At 44.4% G+C, this 15,869-nt stretch overlaps 1 protein-coding gene across 4 annotated transcripts in view; it reads left to right on the top strand.

Moving 5' to 3' along the window:
- The window catches only part of ECPAS (Ecm29 proteasome adaptor and scaffold), a 64,899-nt gene extending 49,171 nt beyond the window's left edge, over positions 1-15,728 (top strand). For 3 of the 4 annotated variants that reach the window (XM_075725820.1, XM_075725818.1, XM_075725819.1), the window contains exons 32-49: positions 36-141; positions 1,453-1,500; positions 2,526-2,647; positions 3,789-3,939; positions 4,739-4,804; positions 6,641-6,730; positions 7,241-7,307; positions 8,036-8,127; positions 8,219-8,285; positions 8,520-8,711; positions 9,654-9,862; positions 10,358-10,401; positions 10,976-11,168; positions 11,785-11,929; positions 12,557-12,662; positions 12,822-12,910; positions 14,133-14,204; positions 15,036-15,728. In XM_075725820.1, coding sequence (XP_075581935.1) covers positions 36-141; positions 1,453-1,500; positions 2,526-2,647; positions 3,789-3,939; positions 4,739-4,804; positions 6,641-6,730; positions 7,241-7,307; positions 8,036-8,127; positions 8,219-8,285; positions 8,520-8,711; positions 9,654-9,862; positions 10,358-10,401; positions 10,976-11,168; positions 11,785-11,929; positions 12,557-12,662; positions 12,822-12,910; positions 14,133-14,204; positions 15,036-15,175 — 1,999 coding nt within the window. In that variant the 3' untranslated portion in view covers positions 15,176-15,728. Of the gene's footprint in view, positions 1-35; positions 142-1,452; positions 1,501-2,525; positions 2,648-3,788; positions 3,940-4,738; positions 4,805-6,640; positions 6,731-7,240; positions 7,308-8,035; positions 8,128-8,218; positions 8,286-8,519; positions 8,712-9,653; positions 9,863-10,357; positions 10,402-10,975; positions 11,169-11,784; positions 11,930-12,556; positions 12,663-12,821; positions 12,911-14,132; positions 14,205-15,035 lie in introns of those variants that run through there. The other variant, XM_075725821.1, reaches the window with a different exon arrangement.
- Positions 15,729-15,869: the final 141 nt, after the last annotated feature.

Genomic DNA, 15,869 nt, shown 5'->3' with positions numbered 1-15,869 from the left:
CACCATGCGAAGGAAATAAAATTTCTTGTTTGCAGCTGTCTGGCACTGAATGACTTACTAAGAGGAAGACCTTTGGATGACATTATAGACAAGCTTCCAGAGATCTGGGAAATCCTATTCAGAGTGCAAGATGACATTAAGGTAATGGCACTGATAATTGAACTGGAATCTTCAACAGAAAGTACAGTGATCAAGCTTGGAGATGTTTAAAGAAAGATTCTCGAGAAGTCAAGTTGAAGCCAATGGGAGTTTTGGGTATTAAGCGGACTAGAAATTCAGGCCCCTTCCAGTTAAAATTTCCATGCCACCTTGGAAATTCTTTGTGTACGTTTCTCATTTTTTTAAGTGTTGGTTTTCTTTCCTACTGTGCTTATTCTTGATGGTTCAGCATTTTTCCTGGATATAAAAGAATTCCTAACTATTTGCTTAACTCTCAGTTATAGAAACGTTTATTTTGGGCTGCTTGTGTGTTTAAATGACTTGCATGTATGAAGTCAGAGTCCTCGGGTCATTCCAGGTTTGACCTGTGTTCTCTCTGGATCCAGACTAATCTGCTCCAGCTTAAGCAAGGCTGAGCTGTTTTCCACAGTGTACTGTGTACCAGGAAGCTGCTTCCATACTAGCAGATGCGGTGTGTTCAGAAATGTTCCTGGGCCCTGAAACCAACTGAGCAGTTTTGCCTCAGTGCTAGTGAGCTATATTAGCCTCCAAAATAGACCAACTGCCTGCAGACCACCTTTTGGGAAGGGTCTAATTCCTGAATTTTACCTGGAAATGCTTTGGGAAGGTCTACTTGTGGCAAGTCAGATTTTTTCCAAGAATGTCCTAAGACATCACCAGTCCACGTGATTGTGTTTCAGTACCCAGGAACGTTGCTAGATACTGCTTAATTCATCAATGCAAGTAAAGTTAAAGAGTGTCGTTGGTGGTGGTGTCATGTACTTCCAGAGCTGCACTAATTTTACTGTTTGCTTTTAGTCCATCCTTCTCTAGTCCTAGACATTCAGTTGAGTAAAGCATCACTAAGCAACAGGCATGATATTGAGGAGGGGGTGGAGCATACTGGAAACACTGTATACTTCGTTTTGCAGTAGAAGGTTCTGTTGGGTTTTTGGGGTTTGGTTTTGGGTTTTATTGTTTGTTTGGCATTTTTTTGTTTTGTGGGTTTTTTTGTTTGTTTTGAAGAGGACAACCAATAAAATACTATCACAGAGACAAATGTGAACAGAAGCACAAAAGAACCTGGTGGTGTCAGGCAGGGATTGTTAATGTATTTGTCATTGAGTAGACCAATGATACTCAGATGGACCAAAGCCAAAATTTCTTTGAAAGATATTATGTTAAGTATTTAGCCATGAATATAGCCTTGTCAGTACTAGTGTTATACTTACTCTGAATCATTCTATAAATTATTTTAAAATAGTAACAGTAGACTGTTGATTTCCTTTTTAGGAGACTGTGCGAAAGGCAGCAGAACTAGCCCTGAAAACTTTAAGCAAGGTAAAACTTTATTTCATCATTTGCACATGGAGACATGTATGGTTTTGATGTCAAGTAATCATTCACTATCACATCTGCAGGAGTGACCTGTTTGCCATAGACTGTTGTCTTGAAGAAATCTCTAGTATAAGGTGCAGTTTTGATAAACAGAACAGACCCCCAGAAAGCAATCATAATAAGCTAACCACATACTCTTACCTACTTTTGTTGATGCTGATGAAGTTCTGCTGCTTGAGGATAATGCAATGTTACGTTCTATACAACCAAAGGAGGGATATAATGAACTTTTTTTCCTCTGAAGTCCCTTTTTTTCCCCCGCTTGGGGGTGGGATTTAAGGAAACTTCCTGTAACTTCAAGAGTTGACCAAGTGCAGCTGATCTAGTTGACCAAGTGCTGTGGAACCTCACTGGTGTGGAACAAAGTAGTCCAGTCTGGACTTCATTCTCTGGTGCTGTTGCTGACACAAGATTTTTTTGGGTGTAGTACACATATCACTTAACATTTTGTTTGGTATTCCTCTAAAAAAGTCACGTTGGTGGAAATGGGAACGGATCTTAAGAGCTGTATTTGAAATCACAACCTTTACAATGCATGCAGCGTGACTTTTCAATGGCCCAAGTGGTGATCTGGTCCCAAAACGTTGTTGCAATTGCAGAATCTGTTCTGATCTGGGACTTGCTGCTCTGCCTTGTGGAATGGTTGAATCCATGTGGCCGAGATAGGCTGTCCCTCAGCTGAGAGGTCGTTTGGTCCAGCTCTTCATCCAGATGCAGACCGAGGCCTGCTAGGCTCTGAATTTGCCTTTTCTGGAAGCTAACTGTAGCTGAAACTCCTTTTAAGGATGTGGCTTAGGGCTTAAGTACCTCCTTGAGAGGAGAATGAAGGTGTAACAGAGCCTGGGTTTGGCTGTGAGCAATTGCTCTAGTTGCTGTTGGCTTCTTCTGTCTGACGAAGAAGGTGCTTTAATGTAATCTGAGCAGGAGGTTTGTACATGCTTGCAACACTGACTCTCACTTGTCCCCAGGTCTGTGTGAAAATGTGTGATCCCTCTAAAGGAGCAGCTGGTCAGAAGACAATAGCTGTATTGCTCCCTTGCCTCCTAGACAAAGGAATAGTAAGCACAGTTGCTGAAGTCCGATCTCTCAGGTTAGTTTTGCATCATGTAAGTTCCCTGGGGGTCAGGTCATGATTTGTTCCAGAGACCCAGTTTATTCACCCGAGTTGCAGAATGTTTTTTTTTGAAATGACAAGTTTCTCCCCAAAACAGCCTTCCTGCCGAGTCCTTTTCTCACTTGAGTTCAAACAGCAGCCCCAGGAACTGCCTATCTTTTGGAGGTATCTGGCCTCTCTGCAAATGCCCAGATTCGGTTCCCAGCAGGAAGTTCTTTTCTCCTTGTTCAACTGGCAAACTGATCTGCAGGCAGTTTGCTGTGCTTGAGGCTGTCCTTCAGGACTGGCATTATCTCTTCTGCTTGTAAACAAAAAATCCCATGGTAGTTCTTGAAACAGACAGGTCTTATTTCATGACTGGTTGTAAATAATGACAGTTCACATCCTAGAGGCAACTGTATTTGGTCACACTGTTCAAATACATTTTATGTCATGTAACAGTTCGATGTCCTTTAATGTGTAGGAACTTCATATGCTTGTCACCTTGTTTATTCCTTCATTTGCTTGAAGGACAGAAAAGCTGGAAAATTCGTACCTGGAGTGTAGCTGATCTTTGCAAAAATAATTTTCTTTTATTGAACATGATTATCCAGGAAGGTTAGAAAGCTCCTAACAAATTATAGTGAATATTTCTTGAATTTTTTCATCCCTTTTGAAGAGATGAAAACCTTTTGTCAAAATGCAGCCTGAGAGGTGCAGTCAGTCTGCAACTTACAAGTGGGATTTGAACAGTTCATTGTAACTTTTTTTTTTTTTATTGGGCAGAGACAATGGATGTCTCTGGGGTGATTTTGCCCAGAGCTTCTGTAAAATATGAAGATGTGTTATTTCTTCCTACATCTGTCTGTAATACTGCCTCTTTGCCCATTCTTTGTGATACCCTGGCCAAAGTAGGCAATCTCTGTGCAAAGCATAACATCAGTTGAAAGCTCAGGGCTAGGGTATGATTTTGCTTAAGCAGAAAAATACACAGGTTTTTGTTTCCAGGTAGATTTATATTGGTGTATCTGAGATTTGGATTGGCCTTTTTGTTGGCACTAGATTAGAGTAGACCAGACAGGTTTTTCATTGAAGTCTGTGTGTTTCTCTGTTGACCTTCCCTTTGATCTTTTTGCAGCATTAACACTCTTGTGAAGATCAGTAAAAGTGCTGGGTCTATGCTGAAACCTCATGCACCAAAACTTATCCCAGCCCTGCTGGAATCCTTGAGTGTGCTGGAGCCTCAAGTCCTCAATTATTTGAGTCTTTGTGCAACAGATCAGGAGAAAGTAAGTGCAGTTATAATGGAAAAGTATTAACGGAACAGAGATAACAAAGATTTAAGCTTCATTCACTGAACAGAAAAATAGGAGATTTGGTTGAGAGGTGTTCAAAGATGCAAAGAGAAATAGCTAATAAGTTACAAAAAAAAGTTTGGTCATTGGAATGTGGGTAGACAAATGTGGGCGTTTTTTTGAAGGGTTGGGATTATCTGGAATGCACCTGTACTGTCAAAATTTGATGCTGTTTTTCCCAGGGGATTAACTGCAGGACTTCTTTTAACATAAATTAGAAGGTATACCATAGCACTATGTTGTCAGCACTGTGTCCTTTAATGTCTTTCAAAGAACCATATTAATCAGTAGCAGTCTTCTGGGAAAGTGGCTGAAATGCACTGTTCAAAAGCAGATTTAGCTAATTTCATTGTGGGGAGGGAAAGGGGTCAAACTCTGCCCTTTGCAATTGAGAAAGGAGTGAACAATAGGTCAGAGTGAGATTTCTTCTCCTTTTTTTCCCCCTTTTTTCCTTCTTTCTTTTTTTCCCTTCTTTTCCTTTTTTTTTTTTTTTTTTTTTCATTTCCGTGATGTCAGGGTTGCATGGTTTAGCTCCTGTACTCCAGCTAGAACATCTGTCTGCCTCTGAAATGGAGATGTTTGTAGGCTGTAGACATAATTACTTTCTGTTTGTATGCAGCTGAAGTGGATTTTGGTTTGAGTTTGTGAAGTAGTGGGTTATAGCTGATGTTGCCTTTTCCACTGCTTTTTATGTTGAGTTTACACTTGGTTTTGTTTTTTTCTTTTTTTTTAGACTGCAATGGATAGTGCCAGACTTAGTGCTGTCAAGTCATCTCCCATGATGGAAACCATTAACATGGTAAGTACTTGATCCAGAAGGGTTCCAGTGTAAGGTATGTTGTAGGAGAAGAATAGGAATCGAAGTGGGAGTTTTACAGAATACTGCTTCAGGGTTCATTTTATTACCACATCTTCATGTGGATGTTTGTCCACCTTCTTTTCCATGTCCTCTAATCCTGTCGCTACAGCTTGCTCCTCAGATCAGTTGTAAATAACCTTGGCTCCATTTGGGGTCGGACGGATTGTTTCTCCACCTGAAGACCTGCCTGCTTTGATGAAGAGGACATCTTTCAAGTGCTTTTCTTTGGATGGGGGCTCACCTATTTTGCTAGCTGCCATTTCTCTTCATCTCTGGCCCACATTTCCACAATCAGCTTCTCACCTGGGCCTCCAGCTGATGACAGTCATTGTTCTTAAGCCACAAATGCTGTCCAACCCTTGCCTTGTGGTGCCTTGGATGGTGGAGATGTTTAGAGAAAATGCTGATAACCACTGAAAGCAGTGTCAGCAGCTGGTGTTTGGCTGCTGGAGTTTCCTGCTGCTGGAGGAGGAGCTGCTGATGCCCAGACACTGTGCTGTAGGGTCTGTCTTGCCAGAGCTCCCTGCCCTCTGTCAGAGCCTCTCCCTTCCCAAAGAAAAGACCCCTCTTTTCTGCTCAGGCACTGCGCACAGCCAGGGGCATGTGAGCAGATGGGGTGTGAGCGCTGAGCAAGTTTTAGGACAAGCATAGCCACCAGCACTATTCTTTGTTTCCTGCGTTTATGGAAAAGTAACAACAGCAAGCCCTCCTGTACATAACAGCATGTGGAGCTGTCTTTTGGTATCAGGTGGAGCACTCTCTATAAATAGTGAGTAAAGCAGCTGGGGATGAAAGACTCCCTGTAAAAGTGTACTCAGTGCCACCCCGCAGGCTGCAGCAGCTGCTGCTGTCCCTCCTCCAGGCTATGCCTCTCCCCTGCCACCCCAGGGGGACAGTTGTGCTGCCCTGATCAATGCTTGGGATTCCCTAGGGATGGGGAGAGATAGTATGGCTTCCCTGGAGTAGCATGAAGATGTCCTGGCTTATGAGCAACCTTCTTTCTATTCCTCTGTATTCTGGGGCTGACTGGGAGATTATATCCTTGGTTGGGATCTAATGGATTATTCCCTTCACCGTACCAATGCAGGAGGGGGAAGTGACAGCACATCTGACTTCTGAAGCTTGGAGAGGGTTACCTTCAGTTGGTATCCTTGAATTTGCTAGAGGATGGATCTCCCCTCTGCAGACAGTGTGCTACACAGTGCTGGAGACATGAGGCTTTCTGTTTTGCCCAGTGGCATTTTAGGCACAGCAGATAGGAAGTTATACCAATAACATCCCTCTTGCACCTTTATGTCATTTATTCCACTTGTTTGTCTTGACCTGTTTAAAAACTGTCTCTACTAGTTTGGTTTCATTGCCTAGTTTAGATAAGTTACTGCTTCAGAATTTTAGACAGTTGGGGGAATGCTGGGTTATGTCCTAAGAGATGCTCACCTTTACATCCCTTTCCCTCCCCAAAAGGAGTTCTTGCTAGTGTATTACCTTCAGCTTTCTAAACAGTTGGAGTGCAGGAGAACATCAGTTCCAGCAAATGATAATTTTATCAGGGTCAGGTCAGCATAGAAGTAGGACAAAAGAATATGTATGTGGTGGAAGGCACTTTGTGGTGCCTTTTTCCCACCATGCAGTGAACTCTCACAATTCTGCTGAAAACCAGCCTGCAGAACTGAGGCAGGCCTCAGCTAGAAGTAGACCAGTTTAAGTCTGCCACCATCACCTTTTTTTTTTTTTTTTTTTTTTTTTCCTTTCCCCCTGACCCTTGCCTTTCTCTAGAGCTTGCAGTATTTGGATGTGTCCGTCCTGGGTGAGCTGGTTCCTCGGCTGTGTGAACTGATCAAAAGTGGAGTAGGCCTTGGCACAAAGGTATGTCTGTGATTCTGGTAGTTCATTTGGCATGGAGAAGGGAACGCAGTATAGTGTCAACGTAAATACTGTTCTTTTGACTGTCTCTTTAAAGTGACAGCTTGGGCTCATTGATACTGGAGTAATTTTACATCTGAGTCTCAATCCACCTACATTACTTGTGATTTTCTGAATGTGTGCTGCCTTAGCCTCCCCTGGGCTATGTAGCTGTTGTGCTCTGTGACACCTGAGTGCAGAAGGTTGTCCTTGATAGCTGTAAATCTTTCAGGACCGTCTATCCTGGGTGTGGGTCCTGGTAACTTTTTCACTTCCTAATTCAATTCCTGTCATTCATTTGTTACAACCTGTTTTTTCTGCTTCCACCCTTGGCTCCCAGCTTACCAGGGCAGAGGCTTGGTGGGCCTAGATCATGGCATGCAAGTGCATATAGCACCACAGCAAGTATTAACAGTAAGAACTAGGGGTTAGTACTGTTTTATCTTACCTTTGTTTTCCCTTGCAATGTTCCAGGGAGGCTGTGCCAGTGTAATTGTGTCGTTAACCACACAGTGTCCTCAGGACTTAACACCTTATTCAGGTAAGGTTTGTTTCTAGCATCAGGTTTTAAAGTGCTTTTTGTTTCTGTTCTGTAGGTGGTATTTTCTCCCTAATTGGCACTTGATTTTATCACAAGAATGATCTTTACATGTGTATTTTACTCAGAGAGCTGTTTGAAGTTGCCTTGTGCATATGAGACTGGCATGCTGGGGATGTTAAATACCTCACGAAGTTGGAAGAGGCAGAGGAAGTGGTTGAGGGAATTTGCTAGCACCCAGCAGGAACAGGCGGAAATATCTCTAGACTTCCTTGGAGCAGGCTGACAATGCCTGTGTTAGTGCAGTGCTGTCAATGAGCACTTGTTCCTTCAACTTGAGTTATGGAAGGACCATAAACAGGGACTTTGCTTCCTTGGGTCTTGGTATTCTCTTTGCAATTTGTTGTGATTTGATAGTAGAAAGAGGGTCACTGTTCTGTTGCAAAAGATAAATCAAGCTGAAAGCATGAGCTAGGGTGCTCATGTACAGGAACATTATTAATCAAGGTGTGCAGGCTGAGGCTGGCAAAACGCTAGCTTCTGCTGAGCCTCACTGTGTTATGCTGTGCACTTGTTTAAAATTAAGGACCAGACAGACCTATAACCCTGCAAACATGCGATGAGGAAAAAATGCATAAATTCAGACAATCTAATGAAATGCAGGCTATTGTAATTCTTGTCACAGCAATAAAAACATGATGCTTCTGGTAAAGCGAACTGTCTTCCAACAGGCAAACTTATGAGTGCTTTACTTAGTGGCCTGACTGATCGCAACAGCGTGGTACAGAAGTCTTTTGCCTTTGCTATGGGGCATCTAGTCCGGGTGAGTTGGATTTAGGTTTTATTTTGCTTTTTTGTTGTTGTTGGGGTTTTTTTAAAGTGCTTGAATGATTTGAGTCTCTTCCCTGTTACAGACTTCCCGGGACAGTAGTATTGAGAAGCTGTTGCACAAACTCAGCAGTTGGTACATGGAAAAGGAAGGTATGTTGCTTTTGGGGTGTTCAGTTACAGAACACAGTGCAGGAAAAGTTTCTGTTGATAGCAAAAGCTGGTGAAGAATCATTTCTATGTCGTGATGCTTGGTTTCACTGGCTGAATAATTCTCATGCATCATTATACAATACTGTGCATCCCTCTACTTCCCAAGAGGCAGACCAAGCTGTTAAAGGAAAATCCTGCTTCCAAGTCATAACGTGTGATTGTTTGCTCCTGCAGAGCCAGTTTACAGGACAGGCTGTGCTTTAACTGTGCATGCTATGGGACGCTACAGTCCAGACGTAGTGAAGAACCATGCCAAACAAGTGCTGCCATTGGCTTTTCTTGGCATGCATGAGGTTCCCGATGAAGAGAAAGGAGAGAAAGAGAATTCTACTCTGTGGACTGAAGTTTGGCAGGAAAATGTACCTGGTAAGTTGCGTTAAGAGTGGTAAAAGCTTTCTGGGAAGCATGGGGCAAGAAGTATCACACTTTCTGGAAATCCATTGTGGAAATACAGAGTTCTCGTAGTAAGAGATTTGGGAAGCTTGTTTCCATTTTCTTCCTTGCTAAAGAATGAGTATGAGCTGTATGAGTTTCAGCAGGTTAGCTTCTCTGGCTATTTAAAATAATTACAGAGGTGTTGATCACTGAGGATACACAGACACAGTCAGGAGAAGTATTTTAAGATTGTGAGGCACTGAATGCTACTCTAATATGGCTCTGATCATGGCGCACGTAGCTGGACATCTTTGGAGATTTTGATGCCAGCCTGTAAGGGCTGCTGCACACTCTGAAATTACAGGGGATTTTGGACTGTGTCTCCGGTTGGAGATCTCTCTGGTGATGCCTGTGGTTTTAACTTCACTGAATGAATCTATGTGAGAGAAGGGCTGTTTTGCCACACTTTCTGTCTGTAGAGGAAGATCTGGACACATGGTGTAATGGTTTTGCTGGCTCATTCTCTGATTTGATTTTGGATCTGGTGGCTCAGTCACCAGATTACTTTTCTGGAGTTTGGGAAAGAAGCTGCAAAAAGGTTTTCCAGTGACCTGTTCTTGCAAAAAAAAAAAAAAGTTATATTCCTTAGAAACAGGCTAACACAATGTCTAATGTCTGTCATATGGAAGAACTGAAATGAGCTCTTTGTCTAGATACATGCTAAAGATTTTCTGTGGAAGCGCCTAGAAAACAGTCATCTTGGGAGGAATTCTTCACCCCTTTGCCTGAAGTAGGCCTTGCTGATATGTTTCATGGCCAAAAAAAAGATAAATCTGTAACTGTTTCTTTTCTTTTTAAATAAGATCAGATTTTTGTTTGGTTTTGGTTTGGTTTTTGTGCCAAAATTACAGTTTTCCTCTGCTTGATGCACAGGTACTCAGGGTGGCATCAGACTGTATACGCAGGAGTTGATAACCATTACCCAGAAGGCTCTGCAGTCCCAGTCCTGGAAGATGAAAGCCCAGGGAGCAGCTGCCATGGCATCAATTGCCAGACAGACAGGCTCCCTTGTACCGCCGCATCTGGGAATAGTGCTCTCTGCACTGCTGCAAGGCCTGCCAGGGAGAACCTGGACTGGGAAGGTAAAAAGGAACTGTCGTCTCGTGGATTGCTGTGAGTGCCAGCATGAGGCCTTCGAGTAAGGAAATGCAATGTTCTGTGCTGTAGAGCAGCATGTGTAGGAGCTCTGGCTTAGGGAGTCTGCCTTTTGCCCTGCATTTAACAGATACAAAAATGATAGGGAAGATAAGTAGGTGGAGTTCAGATTGCTTTAGGAGTTGGGTTCCCACTTAGACTACTTCCACTGCACCATATTCTAGCCTTGAGGGGTACTAGCATGTGCTCAGAGGCCCTGCAAGGCCCTTTCCACTGCCAGTTCAGTGCAGATGGAAAGCCAAATCCTTTGCAGCCTCTACAGCAGGAGTGGCAGGAGCCAGACGTTGCTTCTCTAGGCTGGTGTCGTAGGTGTATTTCCCCACTACCTCTTGCAGTGGAGTACAAAGGTTTCCCCTGTGCAGCAGGACTGAGCCATTTGGCTGTGTAGCATTTCTCAGTGGTATCTGTTTTGCTTATTGCAGGAGGAGCTGTTAAAGGCCATTGCCAGCGTCGTCTCTGCATGCACGTAAGTATCTTCAAAGAGGTGGTACCCTCAGGATCTGGAATCTCAAAAAGGAGGTTGTTGCACAGTGTTGTTGCCTGTCTGGTGCTAAGGAGAGTCTAGAAAGTTGTGAACACCATCCTGATCTCCCATCAGCATGTGAGGAGTCTCTCTCCACTCTGCTTGTCAATGTGTGGGGCACTGGTGAGTGCTGAGAGGGACAAGTGATGCTTCAGAGGGACCTGCAGAGGTAAATGGTTGATTTAGGGCAAGGAAGAAGATGTTGAGAGACCAGAATTGCTAAGAAGAAGGAACAGACTGAGGGAAGTATGGACACCTTGAAGGGGAAAAGAGAGGAAGAGGTAGAAGAAGAGTGGGGGGGGGGAAGTGCATTGGAAGCATATGAGGAAAGACAGGAAGGAAAAACAGGAAGAACAGACAGGGTAGGAGCGAAGAAGAGCACCAGTGTAACTTCAGTTACAGCTGTTGGTAAGAAACCCTGTGCCTGGACACAGGAATTGTTTCCTATCTGTGGGAAGGGCAGCGTCTGGGAAGGGATTAATGTGGGTCTGATAGTTTCTGTGTGCCTTGTGTTCAGTGCAGAGCTGCAGAAGTCAGTGCCTGGCCAGCCCACCATCAATGAAATTGCCCAGGCTGTCCTGAGAGAATGTCGGAAAGAGAACCTAAAGTATAAGATGGTGGCACTGCGCTGTGCGGCAGGCGTGCTGCAGGCAACAAAGGAAGACCGGTTCCAGGAGCTGGCAGATATTATCTTTCCCATGATAAAGAAGGTGATGGTTCAGCTTCTTGAGTTTCCCCTCTTTCCAATCAAAACACCCAAGTGGTGGTTGTCTGGCTGATGCTATTAACGTACACACCAGGCTTCTGCCCAGAAGGCTGCTGATGTGAGGAATACCCCACACTCAGCCAGATCCTTGGTGGGGCTGAATACCAGGCTGTGGGTGAACCCTGCGGGGGGGTTATACCTGTGCTGCCCAAATTCTGAATTAGCCCGACTGTTCTCTAGGCATAGTCCTTCCTGTGGTGTCCAGCACTGCCCCACTACAGAATTAAAAGTTAATTCCTGGCTGTTTGCAGGCAGCAGGAGGCTCCTAGGAAGCTGTGTAGAGTGCTTCTGTGTAGTATCTGCAGTGCTTTGCAGCTCTGCAAGTGGGACTCATATAGCACAGGGAGATGTTTGGATGCAAGGCTGCGGAGCCTGCTGCGCACCTCTGCAGGCTGCCGATAGTGCCAGAGCTACTGGTGGCCAAGGGGGCCCATGCTCTGTCTGTATGGAGGCACTGACTGGGTACAGACCGCAAGGAAAGACTGAATTTGCGCTGAAGCGTGTGGCTAGCCTGCCCTCATCCTTCTGTTGATCATACCTTCCCCCCATGGCCTCTGCAGAACTCTCTTGAGAATGTGGGCACGGGTTTACCAAAGCATGACGAAGAGGATGAGGATGTGAGGGAGAAAGAGGTGCAGATGGAGTCCCTGATCTGTGCCTTTGAGACCCTGGGCAAAGCATGGCCAAGGAGCCCGGAGACACAGCGTAAGTCAGCTAATGGTGTGCAGAGCGAACTCTCAGCTCAAACTGTTTCCTCTTAAAATGAAAAGGGGGAGGAGGGAGGGACCTGGAGATCATGTGGGGCGTGGGGAGGCTTTTGAGAAGGTGCAGGATCTCTCTGCCTGCAGCTTGCAAGATCTTCAGTGAGCAAGCTGCCCCAACAGCTTTCCCACAGAGCAGCCCTAGCCCATCCTTGGAGAAATTCCTTTACTGTTGTCTTAAATTCACCTCACCAAACTGTTCTGAGTTTGTGGAGACATGCAGGATGCCTGAGGTGGCTTGCTTAATCAAAAGCAGCCTAGTTCTGCTGCTGTCATTTACTTTTGCATCAAAGCTGGTACAAGGTAGAGGAACTGGGTATATCTGGAAAAAACCAGGGTGCTTTTATTAGCATGCCAGAATGTGTAATGCAGCTGTTTATCTTCCAGTGTTTGTTAATGAATGTCAGTGTGAAGATTTTAAGGGTCATTTGTTACAGGATGTTGGTCATATGCAGTGACTAGTGTGATGTCACTTGGAGAGGAGCACAAGGAACACCTGGGAGACAGAGCAGGAAATGTTTCCTTCTGCCTTTCCCCGTGGTAATACAGTGACATCCTTATTTTTCTGTAGGTTTCTATCGCCAAGAGTTTTGCCAGTTAATGTGTGACCGTCTGAAACTCAGCACGTGGAAAGTGCAGCTTGGAGTGCTACAAGCCATGAATGCCTACTTTCAAGGGTAATTCTCCTTTCTGCAATCTACTTTGATGATACTTCATTTCTTTGTTGCTTCAGACTGTTTAATGAAATTGAGGATGGCAGTGGATTCTCAGAGGAAGTCAAGCAGACTTCTGTCTCAGTGATGCAGAGTGTCTGACAGTGTTTTTGCATTTGACAGGCTAATGCTGTTTGAGGAGGAGCACTCGGACCCTGTGGCTTTGACAGAAATACTGCTGGAAACCTGTTCATCTATCACCCATTCTTTAGGTAAATAGACTTTTCCCGGTTTGTGGTTGGTGATGAATTGCTTGTTAATACATTCCTCCTCTGGGGGTTGGCTGGTAGAGGAAGTAAGCGCAAACTAAGCATAAGCTGGTGGAGATAACATTTTGCCCTTCCTTGCCCTGCGCTGTGATAACTTCTGATGTTGCAGTAGCTGTTCAGGACAGTATTATGCAGGGTGCTGTGCACAGAGAAGTAAATTCCTTTGGTGCAAGAGAGCTTTGAAAGGCAAGGGAGAGGCAGACAGCAGACTCTGTGCAACCTCTTGGGAGTGCAGTTCGGAAACCTGGTAATTTTCTCCATGCAGAAGATGGACCCCACCTAATCAGGCTGTTACTGATGTAATGAAACAAGCTTTTCTCCTCCACAGTTCGTACTTCTTGGATACATGCACGTGGGAGAGACCCAAAATTTTCTCAGCCAGCCAGTGCATGAAGTTCCTGGGCTTTGAGGCAGTTTGTGCTCTCCCTGAGCAGAGTGCCCATGGGGATATAAGTGCTACCTATGTAATGTTGACAGTTGTGGGCCTGGTTATTACTTTGGTAGTATTCTTTTTTGTCCTGTGACTGTAACAGTGCCCCAAGTCTCCTCGTACCTGCCTGTGGCTCTTGTTTCTGGTATGCCTAAAGGCAGAACCTACTACCAACCAGCTAGCTACCAACCCAGAGACCAGTTTCTTTTAACTACCAATCCCCCTGGAATGAGACTTTAACAAGACTTTAACAAGTCTAACAAGACTTTAACAAGATTTTAGGTCAGGAGACCAAATACCTTTTTGTGACAAGCTTGTGCTTGATGGCATAGGGTTTATGTACCATCATTTAATGCTACTTGTTAAAATCTGGATGGTTTACAGCCATTACAACTCACCAAAAGAACAGTCTGTTATGCACAGAAGTTGTCTGTGATCACACTACAGCTATGCCAGCGTTGTTCCCTTTCAACACGTGTAAGGAACAGTACTGCTGTGGTAATAGCAGGGGCGATGCACAAAGTTTGGTCGACTTGTCAACCTCTAGTTGGTCACTTTCTGCCATTCAGATGTGTCTAGTTGGGGAGCACTGCAGACTGCCAGCACAAATGAGCTCAGCGAGCTGTGCTAACAAAAAGTGGCCTGGAAACCACAGTAGTGACTGCTCTTTGTACAGTCAGTGTGCCTTTGGTTCTTAATGTGGTTGCGGGTTTTTTTGTTTTTTAAATCCCTTAGAAAACAAAAGCTACACGTCCATAAGAACAGAAGCTTTGTCTGTGATACAACTGCTGCTCACCAAACTGCAAGGTGAGACTTTTTGCTTGCCACCTGGGAGAGCCGCTGTTTGGTAAAGAAGGCACCTGGCTGCATGGTGTGGAACCCTGGAGAGATGGCATGACCACCTGCTTGCAGCACTGGGTGACTTCAGGGAGGTTGGGACTTGGAGTTCTGTGCTTGGTGACTCAGGAAACTTGGAGAGGGCTTGAAGTAACTGTGGGTAAAGTCAAGGTCTAAAGTACTGTTAGATGCTCCTTGGGTGAGGAGAATGTCCAGCAGGGAGGGTCCCGGGGAGAGCACACAGGACTGAGCATGTAGTCACATTCTGCATTATGTGCAGGCTCCATAGAGGGGAGAGCTCCTGTTTGTGCAGAAGAGTAATTTTTACCCTTTCAGTGCTAAGTTTACTTCCTCCTTGTTAATTTAGGATTTAAGCCTTGCAGAATTAACTTCAGAGAATGAGTCTACTTAGGTCTCAAGGTCATACGTGTCTGCAATTCTTCTGTAGTAAATGTTTCCTTTGGATTTCTGTTACGTGCTTTGTCTTTCCTTTATTCTAGCAAAAATCTTCTTACATTACATGAAGCAAGTGGGAAACATTTGGTTCTTCAGACCCTTGTTTTCACATGTTACAGGCTTAGACAACCAAGCCTAGTCTAAATGAGCATGACTCCCTTTGTGGGAGGCAGCACATGCACCTGAGTATCCAGTTGAATTTGCCTCCTCCTGGAAGAGCAGTACGGACTGTCAGGGAAATGTTGAAGCAGTCACTCTTTCAGCCTGTCTGGGGATGGAGATGGCCTTTTGGGGTTTTTTTAGTGTTCTGGTATTCATGTCCAGTGTCTGTCTTTATCTATACAGAAGCTCAACAGTGGGAAAGCCTGACATCAGAAAGCAGAGAGCACCTCGTTCGTTCGTTGTCTACGATGGCATCAGATAGCAGACCTGAGCTACAAGAGAAGGCATTTATATTGAAGAAAACACTTGAAAGTCTTGACTAAGTTGTAAAACATAAAGTGCCATGTAAAACAAACAAAAAAAAGTGCAGTGGTCTGAAAACCAAGTGGGAAAATGAAGATTATTCTGTAGCATGCATCATTCCTGGCCAAAATAAAAAATGCCTTAAATTCTTTTCCCCGTTAATGTTATTTTTACTCTTTTAAGCTGATGATGGCTAGTTGTTTTATCAGTAAATACCTCTAACGATCTGCCCTAGAATGTTTATAAGTGTGCAACATAAAAAATGTTGAGGGCAAGATGCTTTTTTTTTTTTTCTTCAAATCGGCAAAAGAATGTTACTCAGATCCCCTTTGTCCTTCAAAGGAATTGTTGAAAAAACACCAGCACAGGAAGTGAAAAGCACGTTTGATTTTCACTTATGTTGTGTGTGGAGATCTGTTACCTGGTGTCTAAACAGTAAATCTTCGGGACTCTGCAGCAGAGCTAGTGTTTGTTATCTATAAAGAACGAAACGCTTCCCCTGACGAAGCCCGTCTTAAACTCCGGTGGCTTCCCAGGGGCAGGGTTTCATCTGATGCCCTCTCTGCTTCTCCTGCTCGCTCCTCCCTTGCAGCCTGTTGTCTGTGAGTGTGAAAGGCAGAGTACTGTTAACTTCACTCCTTCCTCCTTCTCTGACCTCAACATGGATTGACCGAGACTATGCCTTGCCCAGCTAGCAACCTTGGCCTCCCAAAC

This window comes from Pelecanus crispus, chromosome Z (assembly GCF_030463565.1).
Source record: "Pelecanus crispus isolate bPelCri1 chromosome Z, bPelCri1.pri, whole genome shotgun sequence".
Lineage (NCBI taxonomy): Eukaryota > Metazoa > Chordata > Aves > Pelecaniformes > Pelecanidae > Pelecanus > Pelecanus crispus.
This window is presented reverse-complemented; position numbering and strand designations above follow the sequence as displayed.